At 38.0% G+C, this 21,306-nt stretch overlaps 1 protein-coding gene across 4 annotated transcripts in view; it reads right to left on the minus strand.

The window, feature by feature from the left end:
- LOC105841829 (polyhomeotic-like protein 3) overlaps nucleotides 1-21,306 on the minus strand; it is a 363,837-nt gene that overhangs the window by 294,241 nt on the left and 48,290 nt on the right. For 3 of the 4 annotated variants that reach the window (XM_038012438.2, XM_062669801.1, XM_062669800.1), the window contains one exon: nucleotides 16,094-16,135. In XM_038012438.2, the coding sequence (XP_037868366.1) occupies nucleotides 16,094-16,135 (42 nt within the window). Of the gene's footprint in view, nucleotides 1-16,093; nucleotides 16,136-21,306 lie in introns of those variants that run through there. The other variant, XM_062669804.1, reaches the window with a different exon arrangement.

Consider the following 21,306-nt stretch of genomic DNA (forward strand, 5'->3'; position numbering starts at 1 on the left):
AACCACTCACCATCAGGTGGGCCGTATGCTCGTCTGCCTACAAGGGCAATAAAAAAAAAAAAAAAAAAAAAAAAATACCTTCAGCATACTTTACAACAGCGTCCTATAAAAATATCTGTTGTAAAGCTGAATTGATTGATGACAAAACTAGCTCATTAATATTAAAGCGGGCGAAGCCACACCTGAAATCTAGTCTATATTAAAATAAGCAAAGACTTCAGCGGCTCTGTCTCGTCTGTTTGGCAGCCTGTTTTCGTTTTTTAAACCACGTGCTTTATATTTTATGATAAAAAATCAGTAAGGAGTAGGGAGTAGTATGGAATGGGGGTCGAAGTTGCATAACGTCCGTAGGAGATAACCCACCGCTACCCTACACGTGACCCCTGGGTGGTGCTAATAGTGCAACAACCTGGCAACCGAACTGTCCTCCTGAGGATCTCCCGGTTCCAACTACACTGTGTCAATTATAAAACCCTAATCACAAACTGTAAATTTCAATTATAACCACGCAGTGTAAACGAATGCCATACGATAAATAAATAAAATAAGTAAGGAGGCCGAAGGCTTTCTTACATCTCTTAAAGATAAAACACCAAAACAAAAATGAAAATATTACAAACAGTCAATGAAATTAATCTTGAAGCATCAATGAGATTTTAGTTTCGAGGCGGCACGCTGTGTATCTGGAGTTGTCGAAGCTACCCACTAAATGACTCCCCTAGACTCTTGTCTGAACGTCCAAACTCCGCCCCCGACAAAGCCTGAGAGAAGAAGAACGTTTGGAGACCACACACGGTCACCGCAAGCCCGCTTGACAAACCAAATCGTTGGTGAAAACGATACTACCATGGGGAGACCACGCACGGCCACCGCAAGTCCGCTTGATAAACCAAGGCGTCGAAAACGACATCCCCCATCTCGGTCTCTTGGTGCAAGTAAATAATAAAAGAGCGGTGAATCATCAGCAGCTACCTCACCCGAAAGACGAGACATCTTCAGTCAAAGTGCACCGACAATCCAGAGACCGGCGTAAACCACGTATCCACCACGACAGGCCCAGATTGAAGCTTCCTCGCTTGGTCAAAACCGAGATCGGACGGGACTCAGAATTACTGGCGAGTCTTTTTATCATCAAATTAGTATTCGCAACCTCTTTCATTATTAAATGAACACTTAAAAATGGAGTCAAATTCAACGTTTTTTTAAATTTTTACTGGTGGTAGGACCTCTTGTGAGTCCGCACGGGTAGGTACCACCGCCCTGCCTATTTTTGTGGGGCAGCCGTTGTAACTATACTTAGACCTTAGAAATTATATATCAAGGTGGGTGGCGCACATTTACGTTGTAGATGTCTATGGGCTCCCGTGACCACTTAACACCAGTTGAGCTGTAAGCTCGTTCACCCATCTAAGCAATAAAAATAAAAAAGTCGACTTTCGTCTTCAATTATCCTCCCAAAACTGATAATATCGTAAACAATGCATAATATAAAAAAATGTATACTTTCTAAGATATGTCCAATTTAGTTAACTCATGGCGATAGCTATAAGTTTCAATTAATTTTAAGACAGCTATTGCCTTATCTACTTTATAGACAACTAAATTTTAAGTTGCCTTTATTAAGGCCGGCCTAGGAAGCGAATGAAGTACATAACCCGGCTAATTGAAGAAGCATGTATACGGCGTGTCTGTAGGCGTTTATACTGTAAACTAAATCTGTGCGCATAATTTTAATTCCCTTAATTTTGCGTTAGAAAATTCCCTACGCTGTTATTCGACTTGGATGGTAAAAGTTCAATGAATATTTAAATCAAATTTGTATAATTTTGAAAATTGAAAATCTTTAACGCCCTTGTTGGAACGAAGCTCCTTAAGGGACGATGCGGAGGGGTACCCGAACCGGGATAAAACGTCCGTAACGTAAGACTTTTATTAGTAATGCACACAGTGTACGACTTAACTTTGTAATAACGTACAAAAAATAACATATTTTTTTATCATTCATTGACGATCTCAAAGCGTTCGTTTGCGCAATACACTAACTCTTATGCAAACAACCGTGAATTAAGTGGACCACAATAAGTTCGCACGTTACCGAATGACCGTGGGGTGTTGCGAAACCTCCAGTTTTATTTTCTTTATACCTCGAATAGAATTTAAAATTAGTATTTTTATAATAAGGAACTTCGTTTCTATCCGGTGTCCCACGACACCACACATCTTTTTTTTAATATATTCTAAGCATACAATAGTGCATTGACATTAACAAAAGTGTACGTATTCAATTAAAGAGGCAGTAACATTTCTAGTTCTCCTCAATTCTAAATAACCACAGTCGTCAACACTTGACATACGAAAAAAAATCTTTATGACACCCGATTAGTGTGAAGTAACAGATTTAAATCACCTATAGTTAAAAGTTAGTGCAGTTTTAGAACTCTCTCAAAAAGAGCGGTTCGCAGACAGAGATTAGCAAAGATATAAAAGTCAAAAACCTAAAAGAAAATAAAAAAACGTGTGGCACTCGGCAACTGCCGCGGTAAAGCATTCCATTTTTTATTAACTTATGCAATTTTAATTAGATAATGATAATTTAAGTAATATTAAAACAATAATAAAACAAAACCACACTATATTAAACATTAATAAAAGCAAAACCTTAACTGTCCCCTTCACACTCATAAGCTAGACCGCGCGAGAGAGAGATGGGCAGACTTTCTGACTGACGTCACGCCACGCGCTTATTCACAAGCACTACACAAGCGCAACGTGTGAATGTGTTGAACGCGAGCTACATGGTAGGCGGAGTGAGGGGTGTAAGGTTTTTTTCGTTACGGAATTTCATGATTCGGTCGCCGCGCTCAAGGCCCGCGATAAAAGCTATGCAATAGCTTAATAATAAAAAGTGTAATAGTAAAATAATTTAATTAATAATGATCTAAAAATTTATAATTAATTTACAAATATTAGAACGATTTAAGGATAGATTCGGCTATCAAAGTAAAATGGAATTTTGTAAAACACGTATATTAAATTAAATAAATTAATTAAAAGCATTAAGTAATAAGAAAATGGAAATTAGGCTTTGTAACAAGTGTGATATTCGCAACATTGTAACGAAACAATAAATTTTAATGCGCGTTACTCGTAAAGTGAACTTTGTTATTTGTAATAATTTTACGCAGCTCGGAACGTTAGTAGGGTATTTTTAATTGCAGCTATGATATTTCTCGCCGTATCTTATTCATAACGACAAATGGATATTTTTATTTTGCAACAACGGAACTGACTATTTCCGAAGAGGAATGGTACAGCAGCTAAATAGTTTACGTTTTGATTTATACATGGGCACAGGTATCTTAACATCAGGTTACAAAAAAAAAAAAAAAAAGGAATTGACACTGACTTTGCAGCAACAGGTGGGTAAAAATCTTTCTTTTTATTGCTTAGATGGGTGAACGAGATCTCAACCCACCTGGTGTTAACTGGTTACTCGAGCCCATAGACATCTATAACGTAAATGCACCACCCACCTTGAGATATAAGTTCTAAGGTCTCAAGTATAATTACAACGGCTGCCCCACCCTTCAAACCGAAACGCATTACTGCTTCACGGCAGAAATAGACAGGGTGGTACCTACCCGTGCGGACTCACAAGACGTCCTAGCACCAGTAAAAAGTATCTCAAAGATATTCGCGTGCTTACTTCTCCTTGTTTCGAACTCGTAAAGTGAACTTTGTTGTTTGTAATAATTTTACGTAACACGGAACGGTAGTAAGTGTATTTATCGAAAAATACAATCTGTAACAGCGCTGTCCTGTATCGTGTGTCACAACCAGTCGCTTTTGCGGTAAGAGTAACGACACGGCTACCGTTCGACGCGGACTCGATAAAGTATATTGTTTTAAAGGGAATTTATGTTGTTTTTAATACGCTTTTATTAGCTTCAGACGTATGTAATATAAGTTAGTATATAACGGAATCTTTGAACATGATTTTGACCCCCTTCAAAAGGTCGGATTAACTCGAAATTTGGTATACTTATTAAGAACCGATGACAACGCGATATAAAAAAAATTTGAAAATATTGAAATTCAACTAAAAAATGAAAAATAAATAATAGTTTAAAAAAACTAACAATATACGCTTTTATAGAAAATCCAACTAAAAAATAGAAAATAAAATGGCGTCAGTAGTTATAAATATTTTATGAACAGATATGAGTAGAAGGGTTATTTTGATAATATCCTGAAAAGCACCTCACGCTTTTTTACAATAAAATATATTTTTTTACACTTTTTGTTTGTTGGACTGCTATGGTGGTAGGACCTCTTGTGAGTCCGCGCGGGTAGGCACCACCGCCCTGCCTATTTCTGCCGTGAAGCAGTAATGCGTTTCGGTTTGAAGGGTGGGGCAGCCGTTGTAACTATACTTGAGACCTTAGAACTTATATCTCAAGGTGGGTGGCGCATTTACGCTGTGGATGTCGATGGGCTCCAGTAACCACTTAACACCAGGTGGGCAGTGAGCTGGTCCACCCATCTAAGCAATAAAAAAAAAAAAATGGAATATATTTTCCATTTTTTAATTGGATTTTCTTTAGAAGCGTATTTTGTTAGTTTTATTAAACTAATTTTTCTTTTAATAACAATTCGCTTTAAAGTTTCCCGAGAGACTTTGCAGCCGGAGCCGGATCGTTTGGAATTATCTTGCTGATTTAATGTCATTTCAGATTTGAAGGCGATAACGGGTCTGAGAAAACCTTTTATCTTTATATTTTAATGTTGGTCGGATTTACATTAGTACGAATCATGGAGTACCTACATCAAGTAAGTTGAACAACGGACAGTCAAAAGTTCCGATGTCTCGGTTTAAATAATAACTGTTAAATAAATATGAAAACTTTTCCTATTTTTTTGCTACGGTAGTAGTATTTTATTTTTATTTTTTTATTGCTTAGATAGGTGGACGAGCTCACGGCCCACCTGGTGTTAAGTGGTTATCCAAGCCCATAGACATCTACAACGTAAATGCCGCCACTCACCTTGAGATATGAGTTCTAAGCTCTCAGCATAGTTATAACGGCTGCCCCACCCTTCAAACCGAAACGCATAACAGCTTCACGGCAAAAATAGGCGAGGTGGTGGTACCTACCCTCACGGACTCACAAGAGGTCCTACCATCAGCAAAACTCCAATGAATTTATGAAAAAAAAAAAAAAAACTTACATTTAAAAACCATTCATTATTCATTACTTCTTTATAATATTAATATGTGTAACAGTAAAAATCAGATTTATGATTATTATCTTGAAGAAACGTAATTATGAGAAAGGATATTTATCGATAAAAACACATAAGATACGTGTTATTATTATGACAGTGCCGGTCGAGAGATAAAGTGGGACCTGCACTTACCCGACCTTTCGTATCTATAGTCGAGTTTAATTGAATTACATTTTTCACAATCGCCTTGACCCAAACTGTGATAGTTTGTAACGGAAAAAACAGTTGATTGATAGAGACATCTTGTGTTGGCCTTTTGTTAATGGCAACTAATAAAGTAAACAGTTGAATTGTACGTTCAATAAAAATGTAAAATACAGTGGTGGTGGGTAAGTCTTGATCTGTGAACTTTGGCATGTTAGTCGCGCAATGGTCGCCGGTGGATCATGAGTATAAGATTAATGTTAAAAAAAAATATGTGCCATTTAAAAATATGTACACGGGTGGCTGTTATTGGCATTAAAATTATATCTTGTATTTCGCCAATACAAATAAAACTAAAAATTATTTTAACTGTCTCTAGTGCCATGCAACAAACCACACCCCGTATATATTAGACGAAAATTATTTCTATTATATATAGTATTAAAGATGGTGAAGCAAGACAAGACGCGAAGCAATTGAATACGTCCTAATTTGTGTGGACGGGTTGTTTTAAAAAGAATTTGTAAATATATGTACGATTGGTAAGAACGAAACGTATGACAAGAGTGTGGTATGGAGCGTTAAGATGTGAGTGAGAGAAAACGATAAAAAAGGGAAAAGAGAATGACAGAGAAAAACAAGATGGCGAAGACGGTTGAATGAGCAAGCTGTAAAAAACGTGTTAGATAATTTTTAATTATAATAACAGAGAAAGTTATGGCAGAGAACAATAAAACATTTCACATGGTAGAAAATAAGTCAAATGATGCCTACTTGACATGGCTTATTCCCCGTATTAACTGATTTTTCCACTCTTGAATGTTTTGCAATATTTTCCTAATTCTAATTTTAAAAACAATTTTTTTTCTTTTTTTTTTATTAAACATTAAAATGAAAACCCAACATCAAAACCAGACTATGAATACACGAATAATCATCGGAATGTGCTACAGTTTAAATGAGGCGACTCAGAGACCGGTCGGGGGCGCTCGCCTCCGCGCTACTTCGGGGAAACGACTTCAATGATTTATAGCTAAAATTATACAGGGGGCTTATTTGTGAGCCTCTGAAACATCTACTTAACTTTTACATTGTTAGTTTAGACTAATAGGCGTATTCTGCTTAGTCTCCTATAATTTGATACATACCTAGACTGTCTCTCTTCTCTTCTTAGTCGCATATTTCATTGCTGAAGGTCGTGTCCCTGAAAGCCCTTCGTGGCTCTTTGTACCATCAGCTTCCATTTCCTTCGGTTTTCGGCTTCTCTCAGGGCGGTCGCAACAGAGACCAGTGAGCGCAGTTATCTGATCTGACCAACGGTTTGCTGGCCAGCCATAATTTTTTTCAGCCGTTCATTTTTTTTTTCCCTCAAATATGCTGATAGTCTTGATAGGCTATCGTGTAGGTGAGATCTCTCGGGGCTCAAGCCGGAGGTGTGGCTAACCGTGACCCTAGCAAGAGCAGTGCTTCGCAGAATCTACCACCGGATCGAAAACGCGACCCACGGAGAAAATTCGTTCATCGGTGATATAATGTGACGTTGTGAGTCTGCATGTGTCGCCACGACTGTCCTATTTCTGCCGCGAAACGTTAGTTAAAGTAGAAAACGCGGAATATACTAGTGCAATTGAGATTTGAATTGCTAGTTTGAAGGTGCATCAGTATATTCAGATTACAAAGTCTATAGACAGCGTATTGGGTAATACCGAATGAATTAGTTGTCTGTACGATATTTTATTTAGTCTGTAGGCAACGTTAAAGTTTTATTACGTGGACCTAAAAAGCGATTATATCGAACGATTACGGATTAGTTTTGTTTGAATTAACAACATAATAAATGTACATAACAGGTAAACAGGTTTACGACTACAGTACTTTTACACTGGTGGTAGGACCTCTTGAGAGTCCGCGCGGGTTGGTACCACCACCCTGCCCATTTCTGCCGTGAAGCAGTAATGCGTTTCGGTTTGAAGGGTGGGGCAGCCGTTGTAACTATACTTGAGACCTTAGAACTTATATCTCAAGGTGGGTTGCGCATTTACGTTGTAGATGTCTATGGGCTCCAGTAACCACTTAACACCAGGTGGGCTGTGAGCACGTCCACCCATCTAAGCAATAAAAAAAAATGTCCAATATCCAATTTATTTTAATGGAAACATTATATCGAAGCTTCGAGAATAAGAGTCCCAGGTCAATAAGACGACCGGTCATACGCGGTTCCGGGCGAAACAAGATCAAAGATTGTCAGTTTAAGTTTTTATCTCGATTTTTTTTGGTCGATAATTACACGGTTTTTTATATTGATTGACAGGTCAACAAAACTGTCCCGATGAATTTCATTAATTATTAAACTAAGATTTTGTTAAAATAATAAGATATTATTTTTAAATAAAAAACTATCTGGGCGAGGCAGTACTCGGTTACCAGCCATGGTGAAGCCAGGAATTTTAATGAAGACATTATATAAGATTAAAATTCATATACAAGTAAGATGCTTTAACAAAGTTTACAATTTTTTCCATAAATTGTCGAATGAAAGTCAGTTCAGTCAAGTTCAACTAATGATGAGTGGTCACCGATTCTCCTGGACGACAGTAACGCCAGGAGCACAACTGAACTACTGCTTATCGCTATTTCGCCAGGGAATCTCAAAGATCTGCAGGTTTACTAATTCTAAAATGACAGGTATGACTAATGAGTTCCACGTCTCAAGCTACTGCTGCCATTTCTCTATCATTCGTCGATAGCAGTAATATTCTCACATATTTCCTACTTAAAACCCTATTTCCTGGCATTGTCATATCCTAATTGATGATGATAAGACATCTACACTACCGATGTAGAGTTCATCCATACTATTCGGAGCCACTGCGTCCATACACAGATATTCCAGAGATCTTTTTTGCCACGTACCATCCGGTTTTGGAATGAGCTCCCCTCCACGCTGTTTCTCTAGGACTATGACCTGCCCTTCTTTAAACGAGGCTTGGTAATCAGTGGCTTGGCTCTGCCCCTGGCATTGCTGAAGTCCATAAACGATAATTAATGGAATGTCCACGCTCCGTGAACTCTCCTGCCTAAATGAACAATTAAAAAACCCTTTCTAGTGTTCATAAGTAAGATTCTAAACCGATATTCGTTCAGTATAGACCATTAATAACCTTAGTGTACGTTACAATTTAATTGATAACCTAAGCTAACCTTCTTAACTGATACAATTAAGTGTTATAAACTTAGCCAATACCGAAATCTCTCAAACATAAGTCAGGTATACGACATGAATTGCCGACGATAAAATCGCTGCAGCTCTGTTATCGCGATCCGAAGCCGTAACTACCGCGGGTCGTTCAATACAAATTGTGTACTGTATCGGCTTTAAGGTATGAATATCTATAGAGAGGTAGCGTCTACGATTGGTGTCGTCAGTGGAGAAGAATGCGGTGTAATGGATGAAGAACTTTCTTTAAGTAAAATAAATTATAAATCTAGCCAAATTTGTTTTTCTTCACCAATATGGCTCTATATGAATTTTCACGCCATTTTACTTAGTAATGGTGGACTTTGAACACATCAATACCCAACAGTATATAAAAAACTGGGTCTGCGGAGAGATTTATTACTGGTGGTAGGACCTCTTGTGAGTCCGCACGGATAGGTACCATCACCCTGCCTATTTCTACCACGAAGCAGTTGAATGCGTTTCGGTTTGAAGGGTGGGGCAGTCATTGTAACTATACTGAGACCTTAGAACTCTTATCTCAAGGGGGGTGGTGGCATTTACGTTGTAGATGGTTATGGGCTCCAGTAACTACTTAACATCAGGTGGTGCGTGAGCTCGTCCATCCATCAAAGCAATAAAAAATACCATTGTACTGACCCGTCTTTTCTACAGCATTTTAATTGAAAGAGCAATTAGAAATTGTAGCCGCTGCGGCCATTGATAATACGTTCTAAGGCTTCACTTTTTGACACATTTCATCTGGCTTTAAAATCAGATTCCGTCCACAGTTTTTGGCGAGCGCTATATCAAGGTCATCTTCTAATAGCATGTGTAAAAACTCTTTAGTGCTCGGATCTGTTCTAGAATTTCTGACCATCTTGCGTACAACTTTTCTTGTATTTGCTTAACAAAAGATCAATAGTCCAAATTTATGTATTACAGGAGATATGTTCCTCTGTCTGTACGACAATAATAAAAAATAGAAAGTGTGAACTATGAATTTGGCACTAAGCGTGGTCTGTCTTCTAAATTTGGTCATAGTTAACCTAACAGTGTACTTAATGGCGCCGATACATCTAGTAAGGTCCGAGAATGCGTATACCAACAAGATAGTCCTGATTGTATTGAAAATGTGTCTACTATGAATGGACTATATATTTTCACTTTAGCTTATCAAATATATACATCTGATTTGTTTGTTATCTTTGACATAATTTTGCGGCAAACATTGGATAGGATCTTCTGAAATGTGAAGGCTTCAATGATCTGTCTCCCTCTTTCTAGGCTTATTATGTTCATCATCATCATCATCATTCTTTCCTATTACCCTCTGCTGGGGTGTAGGGCTCGAATCAAATTTTTCCATTTATATCGGTCTTGGGCAGTCTGTTCTAGCTCCTCCCACGTCGTGCCCAAGACCCCTAGCTCCTGCTCCACTGAGCGACGCCAAGTTGTTCTGGGGCGGCCTCTCTTCCTTTTGCCAGACACTTTCTCACAGATCACTTTCTCACAGATCAGTGCTCTCTTTAATAGGTGGGTGTCGGGCTTTCTCAAAGTGTGACCAATCCAATGCCACTTCCGCGTAAGGATCTCCTTCTCCATTGGTGTCTGCTTAGTGATTATTATGTTCAGCTAACAACAAAACCATATCCTAAATAATTTCCCTCATTAATCTCAAAATGAAAACCACAAGTAAACTTGCATAATTATATTGGTAATTATTGCATAATTAGGCAGGTAGGAATATTGCTATTGAAATACATAGGTACTTAATAAATGTTTACGAAATACTACCACGATGAAGGGTGGAACATCGTGGAATACAAATCAAACACGCAAAAATTCTAATTTGGGTATTTATTGTGTTTCTGAGGAATGGGGCTAGCGTTGTACTGTAAAACTGAGACTTACGAGTTTTTACTCATTTGAAGTCGTCGCGGCCTAAAGGATAAGACATCCGGTGCATTCGTATCTAGCGATGTAACCGGTGTTCGAATCCCGCAGGCAGGTACCAATTTTTCTAACAAAATACGTACTCAACAATTTGTTTATGATTGACTGCCACGGTGAATGAATAACATTGTGTAATAGAAATCAAACCCGCAAAATTATAATTTGCGTAATTACTGGTGGTAGGACCTCTTGTCAGCCCGCACGGGTAGGTACCACCATCTTCCCTACTTCTGCCGTGAAACAGTACCTAATGCATTTCGGATCTAAGGGTGGGGCACCTGTTGTACTTTAAAAACGGAGACATTAAAACTTATATCTCAAGGTCTCAAGGTGTGTAGCGGCATTTACGTTGTAGATGTCTATGGGCTCCGGTAACCACTTAACACTAGGCGGACCGTGAACTCTTCCACCGATCTATGCAATAAAAAAAGTGGTCTCAAGGTTGGACGGGGCATTTACGTTGTTGATGTCTATGGGCTCCCGATACCTCTTAACACCAGGTGGGCCGTAAACTTTAATCAATGTTCATTTAGCATTAAACACATCTATCTATCTATATATATAAAAATGAATTGCTGTTCGATAGTCCCGCTAAAACTCGAGAACGGCTAGGCTGGACCGATTTGGCTAATTTTGGTCTTGAATTATTTGTGGAAGTCCAGAGAAGTTTTAAAAGGTAGATAAATATGAAAATGCTCGGAATTAAATAAAAAAAACTATTTTGTTTTTCCTTTGACGTGTCCCCCGTCGGACGGATTCCTTTTGTTTGTTTTATGTTTATTTTATACAAAAGTTTAGGTCTTTTATTTATCGATTGAGGCACTACGAAGTCTGCCGGGTCAGCTAGTCGGCTATAAAAATGATTAAACAGACACCAATAAAAGAACAATGTCAAAAAGATCAGTAATACGTACGTACGTAATAACGTAAGCCTTATATCGCGGAGCTCGGACGTAATGTTTAAGCTACAAAAGCAACTGTTGACCTTCGCGTTTCATAAAATCATTGCTTTCCAAGAAAACGTATCTAAAATGAGGTTTTTTCTTTTTTTTGTTTCGTTAAAAAAAAACCGTGTCTTTTTAACTCATTCCAGTAAAGATGCCCAATGAAGATAGTCCATGTGAATTAATTCGCGTAGCCGAGGCGGCTGTCATGTGAAATGTCAGGTGACCTCTTGGATCGTGAACGCGAGAACCCGTCTCCATTATTTTTGTAGTTAAGAATGCAGTTTTTAATCTCCTTAAAACATTATATTTTGAACGATTTACAGAACAGAAAGGGCAATTTTAAACATTAATTTCAAAATTAAAAAAACTTTTACATATTTTTGGAACGATGTTCGTTATGGAACGATGCGGAGGGGTACCCTAACCGGGAAAAAACGTCCGTAACGTAAGATTTTTATTCATAATGCACACAGTGTACGACTTAACTTTTTAACAACGTACAAAATATAACATATTTTTTTATCATTCATTGACCACGATCTCAGAGCGTTCGTTTGCGCAATACACTAACTCTTATGCAAACAACCGCGAATGAAGTGTACCACAATAAGTTCGCACGTTACCGAATGACCGTGGGCTGTTGCGAAACCTCCAGTTTTATTTTCTTTATACCTCGAATAGAACTTTAAATTAATATTTTTATAATAAGGAACTTCGTTCCTATCCGTTGTCCCACGACACTACGCATCTTTTTTTGTGTAATTATCCAACTTTCGTAAAATTGTAAGGTTTCGGAAACGTCGGAAATAATATGATGATAATAAAACACTAAAATAACTAATAATTAATAATAAAGGGTTGGGGGAGGCCTATGTCCAGCAGTGGACGTCTGTAGACTGATAAGAAGAATAAACAATCGTGAGAACAAATCAGACAATTCGTTTTAATAATGCCTACGGATCGCGACAGCTGAAGATTTTTTTTTCTTTGCTTAGATGGGTGGACGACCTCATAGCCCACCTGGTGTTAAGTGGTTACTGGAGCCCATAGACATCTACAACGTAAATGTGCCTTGAGATATAAATTATAAGGTCTCAGTAAGTTCTCTAATGCTGACATCTTGCTTCTCACTTGTAGCATATAGAAAAGCTGTTTTGGAGTGTTTATAGGGTGATTTGGCCCGATAAGTATTGTAGTTTTATAGTGTGAGTTAATGTATAAAATGATATGTGCGTATTGTGTTGCTTTTGTTTTTTTGTAATTTAAATTTCTAAATTTCTCTTCTTGTTCACTGTCTACTTATATGTGATTTTGATTGTGGAAACATATTTGGTTATTGTTTTAGCTATATTTTTTTTAAATATTGTATGTTTGTATTGTACTGTTTGTTTCCCAAATAAATAAATAAATATAGTTACAACGGCTGCCCCGCCCTTCAAATCGAAACGCGTTACTGCTTCACGGCAGAAATAGGCGGGTTGGTGGTACCTACCCGTGCGGGCGGGACAACACGACTTATTACCAGTAAAATCTATTTAATACCTTAATTTTCTAATTCACATTTATGCGTAATTGATATCAGAAGCGCATCTGAAACGTTCTCTTACGGACACTTTCTCTGTCGTTTTTTTTTTCTTCTGAAAGTACAACCGTACCTAAATAGAATCTTGAATTTACAAAAATCATTTGTTAATGTTCAATGAACGAACCGATCCACACGAGTTACTTCTGGATTGTTTATCAGTAGGGGCTGTTAAAGCTTCTTCGTAAAGTAGATACGAAATGCTCACGAGTGGTCACTTATCAACAATTACTTTAAGATTGTGTCGCTAATAACGGTTATACTAAAATACTAATTAAAAGTAAAAGGCGAGCTATTCGAGAAAAATAACTTCATTTAATAGCAGTTCCGCTGCTTGTATTATTCAAGTGAACTGTTTGCGATATCTGAACTCTGCGTCGCTGTTATAAGAAAGATCTCATGTTTCACGTATTTCCACGTACCGCAGGCCACGTGTCAGCTCACATAACCAGAAGCCATGGGAGACAAGACGCGTTACGTTCACGAAATTATATGCATTTTAAACTACAATTTTGTTGTTTTGAGCACTTTTCCGTTTATTCATGTGTTTTGTTTTATTAAATCTTCAAATTAAAGCTTCTTCAAGAAAATTAAAGCTTAATTCTTATTAAATCTTTGTCTCTATTTTGTAGAAAAAGGTTTCAAATAAAATTATGAACTTCTCACTTTGATACTATTAAAGAAGTCTTGTGAGTCCCCACCGGTAGCTACCACCACCCCACCTATTTCTGTCGAGAAGCAGTAATGCGTTTCGGTTTGAAGGGCGGGGCAACCGTTGTAATGTAAGCACTGAGACCTTAGAGCTCATGTCCCGAAGTGGGTGGAAACATTTCCGTTGTAGATGTTTAAAGGCTCAGGTAACCACTTAACACCAGGTAGGTCGTGAGTTCGTCCACCCATCTAATCATGAAAAAATATATATATTTATCAATTAATAATTTAATTATAATTAAAAGTGGATATTATTATTCGCAGCACCGAAAACGTGTTAATTCATTTCGAACAGCTTTTAACGAAAACGCTGAGTTGAAATCGACTTCGACAGTTGAGCAATAAGTAGCATGCTAAACGTAATTATTCTAATCTACAATTGTATCTTGGAGCTCGTTCAAATACACTAAAGTCACAGCTATAGTATAATAATCCGACAATCGCTCGAGTTTTGGTAAACACAAATTTTAGATTTCACAAGTAAAGTTGGTACTGGTGGTAGGACCTCTTGTGAGTCCGCGCGGGTGGGTACCATCACCCTGCCTATTTCTGCCGTGAAGCAGTAATGCGTTTCGGGTTGAAGGGCGGGGCAGCCGTTATAACTATACTTGAGACCTTAGAACTTATATCTCAAGGTGGGTGGCGCATTTACATTGTGAATGTCTATGGGCTCCAGTAACCACTTAACACCAGGTGGACTGTGAGCTCATGCACCCATCTAAGAAATAAAAAATAAAAAATAAATATACTATAAAAAGTATTATGATTGTCACGTTTTCACGTTCAAACCATTGAACCGATTTTGAGAGAATTAGAAGATACCCGGTATTTTGAAAACAAAATAGTTTGGTATTTGGTATATGGATGATTAATATTCGGTACAGTAATATGATTAAACGCTCGACCAACGAGGCAATCAGAACATTTCGTGTTGGTTGTTTTATCCACTTGTCGGCGGTAATTCGACTGACACAACAAAGATACCTTTCACCTGTTAACCCGATACAACTTGTATCTAGATCTGAGTATCAAACACGATTGCGTTACTCAATTAACACGATTTCGTTCCTGAACATTTTGAATTAATATTAATCGAAGATACGAAACGGAATATGAGGGATTTGTAACAGGGCTTTAAGTCAAAATTTTCGTGTTTTTTAAATAAGCAATTTTTTTGGCAGGTTATTTGAAGACTGCACTACATTTATTTAAGTATTTATAACTTTCGAATAAATCTTACAGAGCGGTAGTGATTCCGCTTTATATGTTTTTCGTCGAAAATTAGCTTTACAAATTATCGAAAGAAACTAACTAGTAGGGTGCAATATTTTTTTTATTTTAGAGACTAGTCAACGAGCTTGCAGCCCTTCTGGTTTTGGGTGGTTCTTAGAACTCACAGAGACCACAAATTGAATGCAGCCACACATTTTTTTTATTGCTTAGATGGGTGGATCAGCTCTACGATCAGTATTAAATAGTTACTGGAGCCAATAGAGATCAACAAAATAAATGCCACCCCCCATCTAGAGACATGAGCTGTGGCTCTCAGTTTTAGAGTACAACGACTGTCCCGGCTTCAAACTGTAACGCATTCCTGGTTCACGGCAGAAACAGGTAAGAACCTACTCTGGCTATAAAGAGACAATTTCTCCAGATTATGGTCACGGGGCGACCTAATGGAGGCTAAGGCTGTGCCGCACGCTACCGTTACTCTAGTGCACTGACACCATGAGGAAAGGTCTGTCGGCGGTGACCGCGGTCTGTAATCGAAGTCATTGTCCTCTCCTGGACTTAATCTGGAAGAGCAATTCGGTTGGTGGTGCATCGTCCCGATTCGGTAGGCTGGTTCTGACCCAGCAGGGTATTCCGGAACACTAGCGGCTATACTGCAAGGCCATACCGCAGAGACCGGTGTCGCGCGAGTCTGGTTGTAGTGTTAACCACGGTAACCTCTCTACTCTGCTTGGGTTCTAACTCAAGGCGGAGATCGAACATGAGTGAGGAGAGAGTGCAAGAGGAATCATTTCGTGGACAGGGTCCTATTAGGGCCCATTGGGCCAGTGGTTTGAGCGGTTCGGCACCCTGTCCCCAAAAAAAACAAAATAAAAATCCTACCCGTCGGGCTTATCTAGTCAGTGAAATCCAGGAAAATCCAGTTGTAGTAAGGCACTTATATGATCAGCATTATAATTAAGTTAACAAAATTTCTCGTTAATTCAATATACTCGTAATAATATGACTATTACTCACCATTATTTGACGTGAAGATCATATTGTCTCTCTGGGAGCTCCCTGAAAATTAATTTAAAAAGTTATTAATTTACATTCGAATTATGAAAATTAGCATTTTATGCATCAAATTCATCGGAAAAATTAACCTCTACATCATCAATAATGAAATCGAGACATTTTTATCTATCAAAGGGAGCAAGCAGCACATTTTCGTTGTGGAATCTATGGGCTCCAGTGACACCTATCTTTAGTCGCAAAAAAGTACCGTAGTTATAAATATAACGCGAAATGCGTGCTCAGTCGCAGACCCTCGTGAGGAAAGAAGTACCTTATTGTCAAAAATGGGTCCTAAAATTTTCATATGTTTCATAATTAAAAATACTAGAGGTCCCGCAGTAGTCGAAATTCGACTATAATTAATTGGAATTGTAAGTTTGTACCCTATTATGATTGTATTTTATACTTCTATAATCACAAATGTCGCCAAGGGTACACAATAAAAAATATTATTTTAACAAAGACAAACAATATTTAATCTCAGTTTGACAGCAGACGTCAAGAACAAAAGTTTGACAATAAATAGTATGCATGCGTGTGTGCGTCAAATACATGGTATATAGTGTGTGTAATGTTTTCTTTATTGATATAATGTATCTTTTATGCATTATTTAAAAAAATATTAGCATTGTGCACTTCTTCTCTATATTCTCTATAAGTGTGGGAAATTTCATACTCCTCCGACAGTGCAATTTTCGTAAAAAAGAATACAAAGTTTTTTCTTCACGTATTAATATATAGATATCAACCATTATTTATGTACCATGTCTCTTGTAAATAAATGATTTGAATTGAATTAAAAATTAGACTGGAATAAATAACGAATTAAGGATTATATGCAAAATGCGAAATAAATGTTGCAGATTATATATCTATCTATATAGTTTCGATACGCATAAGCACACGCAAACTCCTTTTTAATACAAGAAAGCAATGAAAGAGAAAAAGAGAGAGAAAGTAACATGGAGGGAGCATAACGCTTTTTCTTTACGTGATTATTTCTGTCAGTCGACTTCGGATATCTATACTCGTAAAATCTTAGTGTTTACCTCTTGTTAAAATTTCAAGTAATTTGCTTGAAAAGTGATACTCTGGTATAGACATATTATTTTTTATCGAATTTCAAACACGTTTGACTTAAAACTTCTTGTTCGTGAAGTAATTTACAAACCAATAGTTTTTCTAGTTAGTATTGCAACTTTAAGTACCGCTCACTGTCACTCACTGTTTTTAAAATTGTATTAACACTGAAAACAAATTGATTTTATCTCAATCCGGAAAAATCCGTACCGCCATTATCGAACAACATTAAAAATTTAATCGAACATCGATATTTCAAATAATTGCTGCATTAATTCAAAAACACTTCGGGTCAACACTTAACTGTGATTTTTAAATTATTTTTTTGTTTTTTATTCTATACTATGTATAATGAATGATATATAAAATATTTGTGGGGCCGCGTCAGAGGACGATTGTCGCCAGCCGTTTAATTATGCCGGCTGTTCCGATTCATTAGTGAACCCGGACTGCAGGGTCGAATTAAGGTATTACCACATATTTTAATCGTATAATATTATAAAATTGGTAATGCCCAAATTAGCACTTCTTACTGGTGGTAGGACCTCTTGTGAAGTGCGTAGAGTAAGTACCACCACCTTGCCTATTTCTGCCGTGAAGCAGTAATGCGTTTCGGTTTGAAGGGTGGTGCAGCCGTTGTAACTATACTGAGACCTTAGAACCTATATCTCAAGGTGGGTGGCGCATTTACGTTATAGATGTCTATGTGGGCAGTGAGCTCGTCCACCCATCTTAGCAATAAAAAAATTCTGCCGCAAAGAAATCATCTACTCACAGCAGTCGTAACTTCGACATTATAGGTATTTCAAGGAAAAGTAGAAGACTTACATAGAATTCACTTTCTGAATTCAAAGATTAATCCTACTTATTGAAGCGAACATAGTTTTGATATTATGTATAGTAAAATATAACGATGCTATCGTCGATTGAACAAATGCGTTGTTTATTTAAATAGCTGTATTAAACTACCGAATTATGTTGGACTCCGCCGCCTTCTAATAGACTACGCCTTAAGAAAAACGGGCGGGACTGCGTGAATCGCACTCCACAGAAAAACTATTGACTTAACCCTAACTTTAAAATTAAGATTGCGCATACTGACAATAATAAAAAAAAGAGATCAAACGGTAAAAGTAGTTTTAATTATTCCTAAGACTAATACTAGTTACTATTTCAGTACGACCCTTTTGATAGATCTTCATCGGAGTAGAGTTCATCTATATTATCTAGAACCACTGCGTTTATCTACAGTGCGCTTCCAGAGATATTTTTTGCCACGTATTATACCATCCGGCTTTGGAATGATGTCCTCTACGGTGTTTCCCGAACGTTATGGCATGTCCTTCTTCAAACGAGGCTCATGGAGAGTATTAAGCGGTAAGCAACGGCCTGGCTCTGCCCCTTGGATTGCTGACTGCAGATACGCTGTATGATCGTATATCTACAAGGTCAGTAAAGAAAATATCAGAATTCACGAGTCCGTCCCCTGTACGTCTGGACAGGTCAGGGTTGCTGATGCTCGTCTTTTGACCCTCGATTCCATCCACTACGAAACAGCCAATAAAAACATACACATGTCTCATTCGCACAGGGCACGGCGTCGCTTGACATTTAACCCTGTACGTCATTGTCAGTTCCCTCCTTTTCTTGCCTCCTAAATTACTAATAAGACCGTCCTACTCACACAGGTTATGACATATCGGTCGACATATGACCCGAGCCACGTTTCTCTGTCCTTTTTCGACTTGGGTTTTGTTGGCGTTCTGTCCTTGTCGGGCGTGTCGCGACCCCTGGCCACTTGAATAGATTAGGTGTTTTCGTACGCGTGATGCGAGTTCAATATTCATTGATAGTTGGTTCGTTGGCACTTCACAGTTTACATGCAGCTATTTACAGCATTCCAGTAAAATCGTATAGCTTAAATACATCTTACTGTTTTAGACTCATACAGCCATAATAATTTAGGACGACCTTGAAAATTTTAAAGCACTCACGTGAATTTGTCTAACACTATTTAAATGAATGTTGTTAACAGGCCCCCTACTCTTGAGTTGGCATGAAAATTATGCTCTGAAAGATATTTGAATCGATTCGAATTTTTACTGTAGTAAATCGACTACTAGTGGCGATGCGACTTCCGAGCAGCTGCTTCGCTAATGAATCGGAATCGCGACCCGCTGGGAAGATCCGGCGAGAGAAACTCAGCGGGCTGATGCATGGGTTAAGTTGTACGTCGAACTCTCTGCCGAGTTCGACGACTAGGGCTACCGGGGTCCCTAAGCCTATTCATAGCGTTAGAAATAGGCGGGTTGGTAGTACCTACCAGTGCAGACTCACAAGTGGTCCTACCACTAGTAATAAATCTCTACTCAGACCCAGTTTTTTATATATTGTTGGACATTGATGTGTTCAAACTGCACCATTGCTAAGTAAAATGCCGTGACACTTCACATAAGGCCATGTTGGTGAAGAAAAACAAATTTGGCTAGATTTTGAATTTATTGTATTAATGAAGTTCTTCACCCATTACACCGCATTCTTCTCCACTGACGACACCATTCGTAGACGCTACCTCTCTATAGATATTCATACCACCACCAGTAAATTAGTAGATTCAGCGAAGTAATGGTCTTGCTAGGGTCAGTATTACCAATTCATTCAGGTTGAGCGCGTGGGGTTATCTACCGCTTTGTGAGTCGTTGGAAGAGCCCTTTAAACTAAAACTGATTGGGTAGGGAAAAAATCAGAAGATCATATTTGAAAGTTATTTATACTGATTTTTTAATCCCTCCTAGCGTTCGATTGCTGGTGACCACAAGTCTTCTTAATGTAAGTCCTTAAGTTACAACCAAGGTCAATAAATACCGTAGGTACTCACTAAGCGTAGTAGCCAACATTTTTCTTCAGAAACTACACGTTCACTATATTGTCGTCGGTTGTCCTGACCGAATATAGAAATGAGGCCGTCCCAGTTAGTGCGATAGGGCTGAGAAAACAAATATCTTATCTCATTAATAAATATATAATCACTAAAAGTTAAGCGAGTTAAACGACGCATTGTTTTACAAACAAAAATTATATCGTGACTCATATTTCACAGCTCAATCAACATTCACCATTTAGCCCACTGAGTTTCTCGCCGGATCTTCTCAGTGGGCCGCGTTTTTGATCCGATGGTAGATTCTGCGAAGCACTACTCTTGCTAGGGCCAGTGTTAGTAACACTCCTGGTTCGAGCCCCGTTGACATAGCCTCTCAGGGCTATCAGCCTAGGTAGAAAAGAAAATCGCAACTTGAGATACCACCACAATATACTATTTTACAGCACACGTTACAGCGTTCCTTTTTATAATTGCTCCAATAACGAACGAACTAATAAAGAGAGCATTGGAAACTATTCATAAAAATAAATTAAAATAAAATGAGAATAGTGCAACCACCAACCCTGGTAGTGAAGTGCGCGAACGACGAAGCGTATCCCCGCGTAAGTTTTTCCGCGAGCTGACCCGCACTGATCGAGAGCATTCCGAGATTTAGCGCTATGTACAACGCACGTTAGATGTGGATACGGCAATTTAATAATATTTCGAATGAATTTTATTTAATACTAGCTAACCCGGCAGACTTCGTAATGCCCCAATCGATAAATAAAAAACCTAAACTTTTGTATAAAATAAATTTAAGAGAAACAAAAGGAATCCGTCTGCCGGGGATACATCAAAGGAAAAACAAAATTGTTATTTTTATTTAATTACGAGCATTTTCATATTTATCTACCTTTTAAACCTTCTCTGGACTTGCACAAATAAGTCAAGACCAAAATTAACCAAATCGGTCCAGCCGTTCTTAAGTTTTACCGAGACTAACGAACAGCAATTCATTTATATATATATATGTCGTGGATAACGACTTTTAGTAATATTAAGACGGTGGTTTTGATTATTATTTTAAATGATGAAATGTTATTTTGATAAATATCACAAAATGAAGGGTAGACTCCGTAACGCCACAGTATAAAATGGCGGTACGTGGACAGAGTCGTGGCAATTCCGTGTCAGACAGTAATTCTGTCCGTCTCAGTGAGTGAGTCTCTGT

This window comes from Bombyx mori, chromosome 8, assembly GCF_030269925.1.
Source record: "Bombyx mori chromosome 8, ASM3026992v2".
NCBI classification, from domain to species: domain Eukaryota; kingdom Metazoa; phylum Arthropoda; class Insecta; order Lepidoptera; family Bombycidae; genus Bombyx; species Bombyx mori.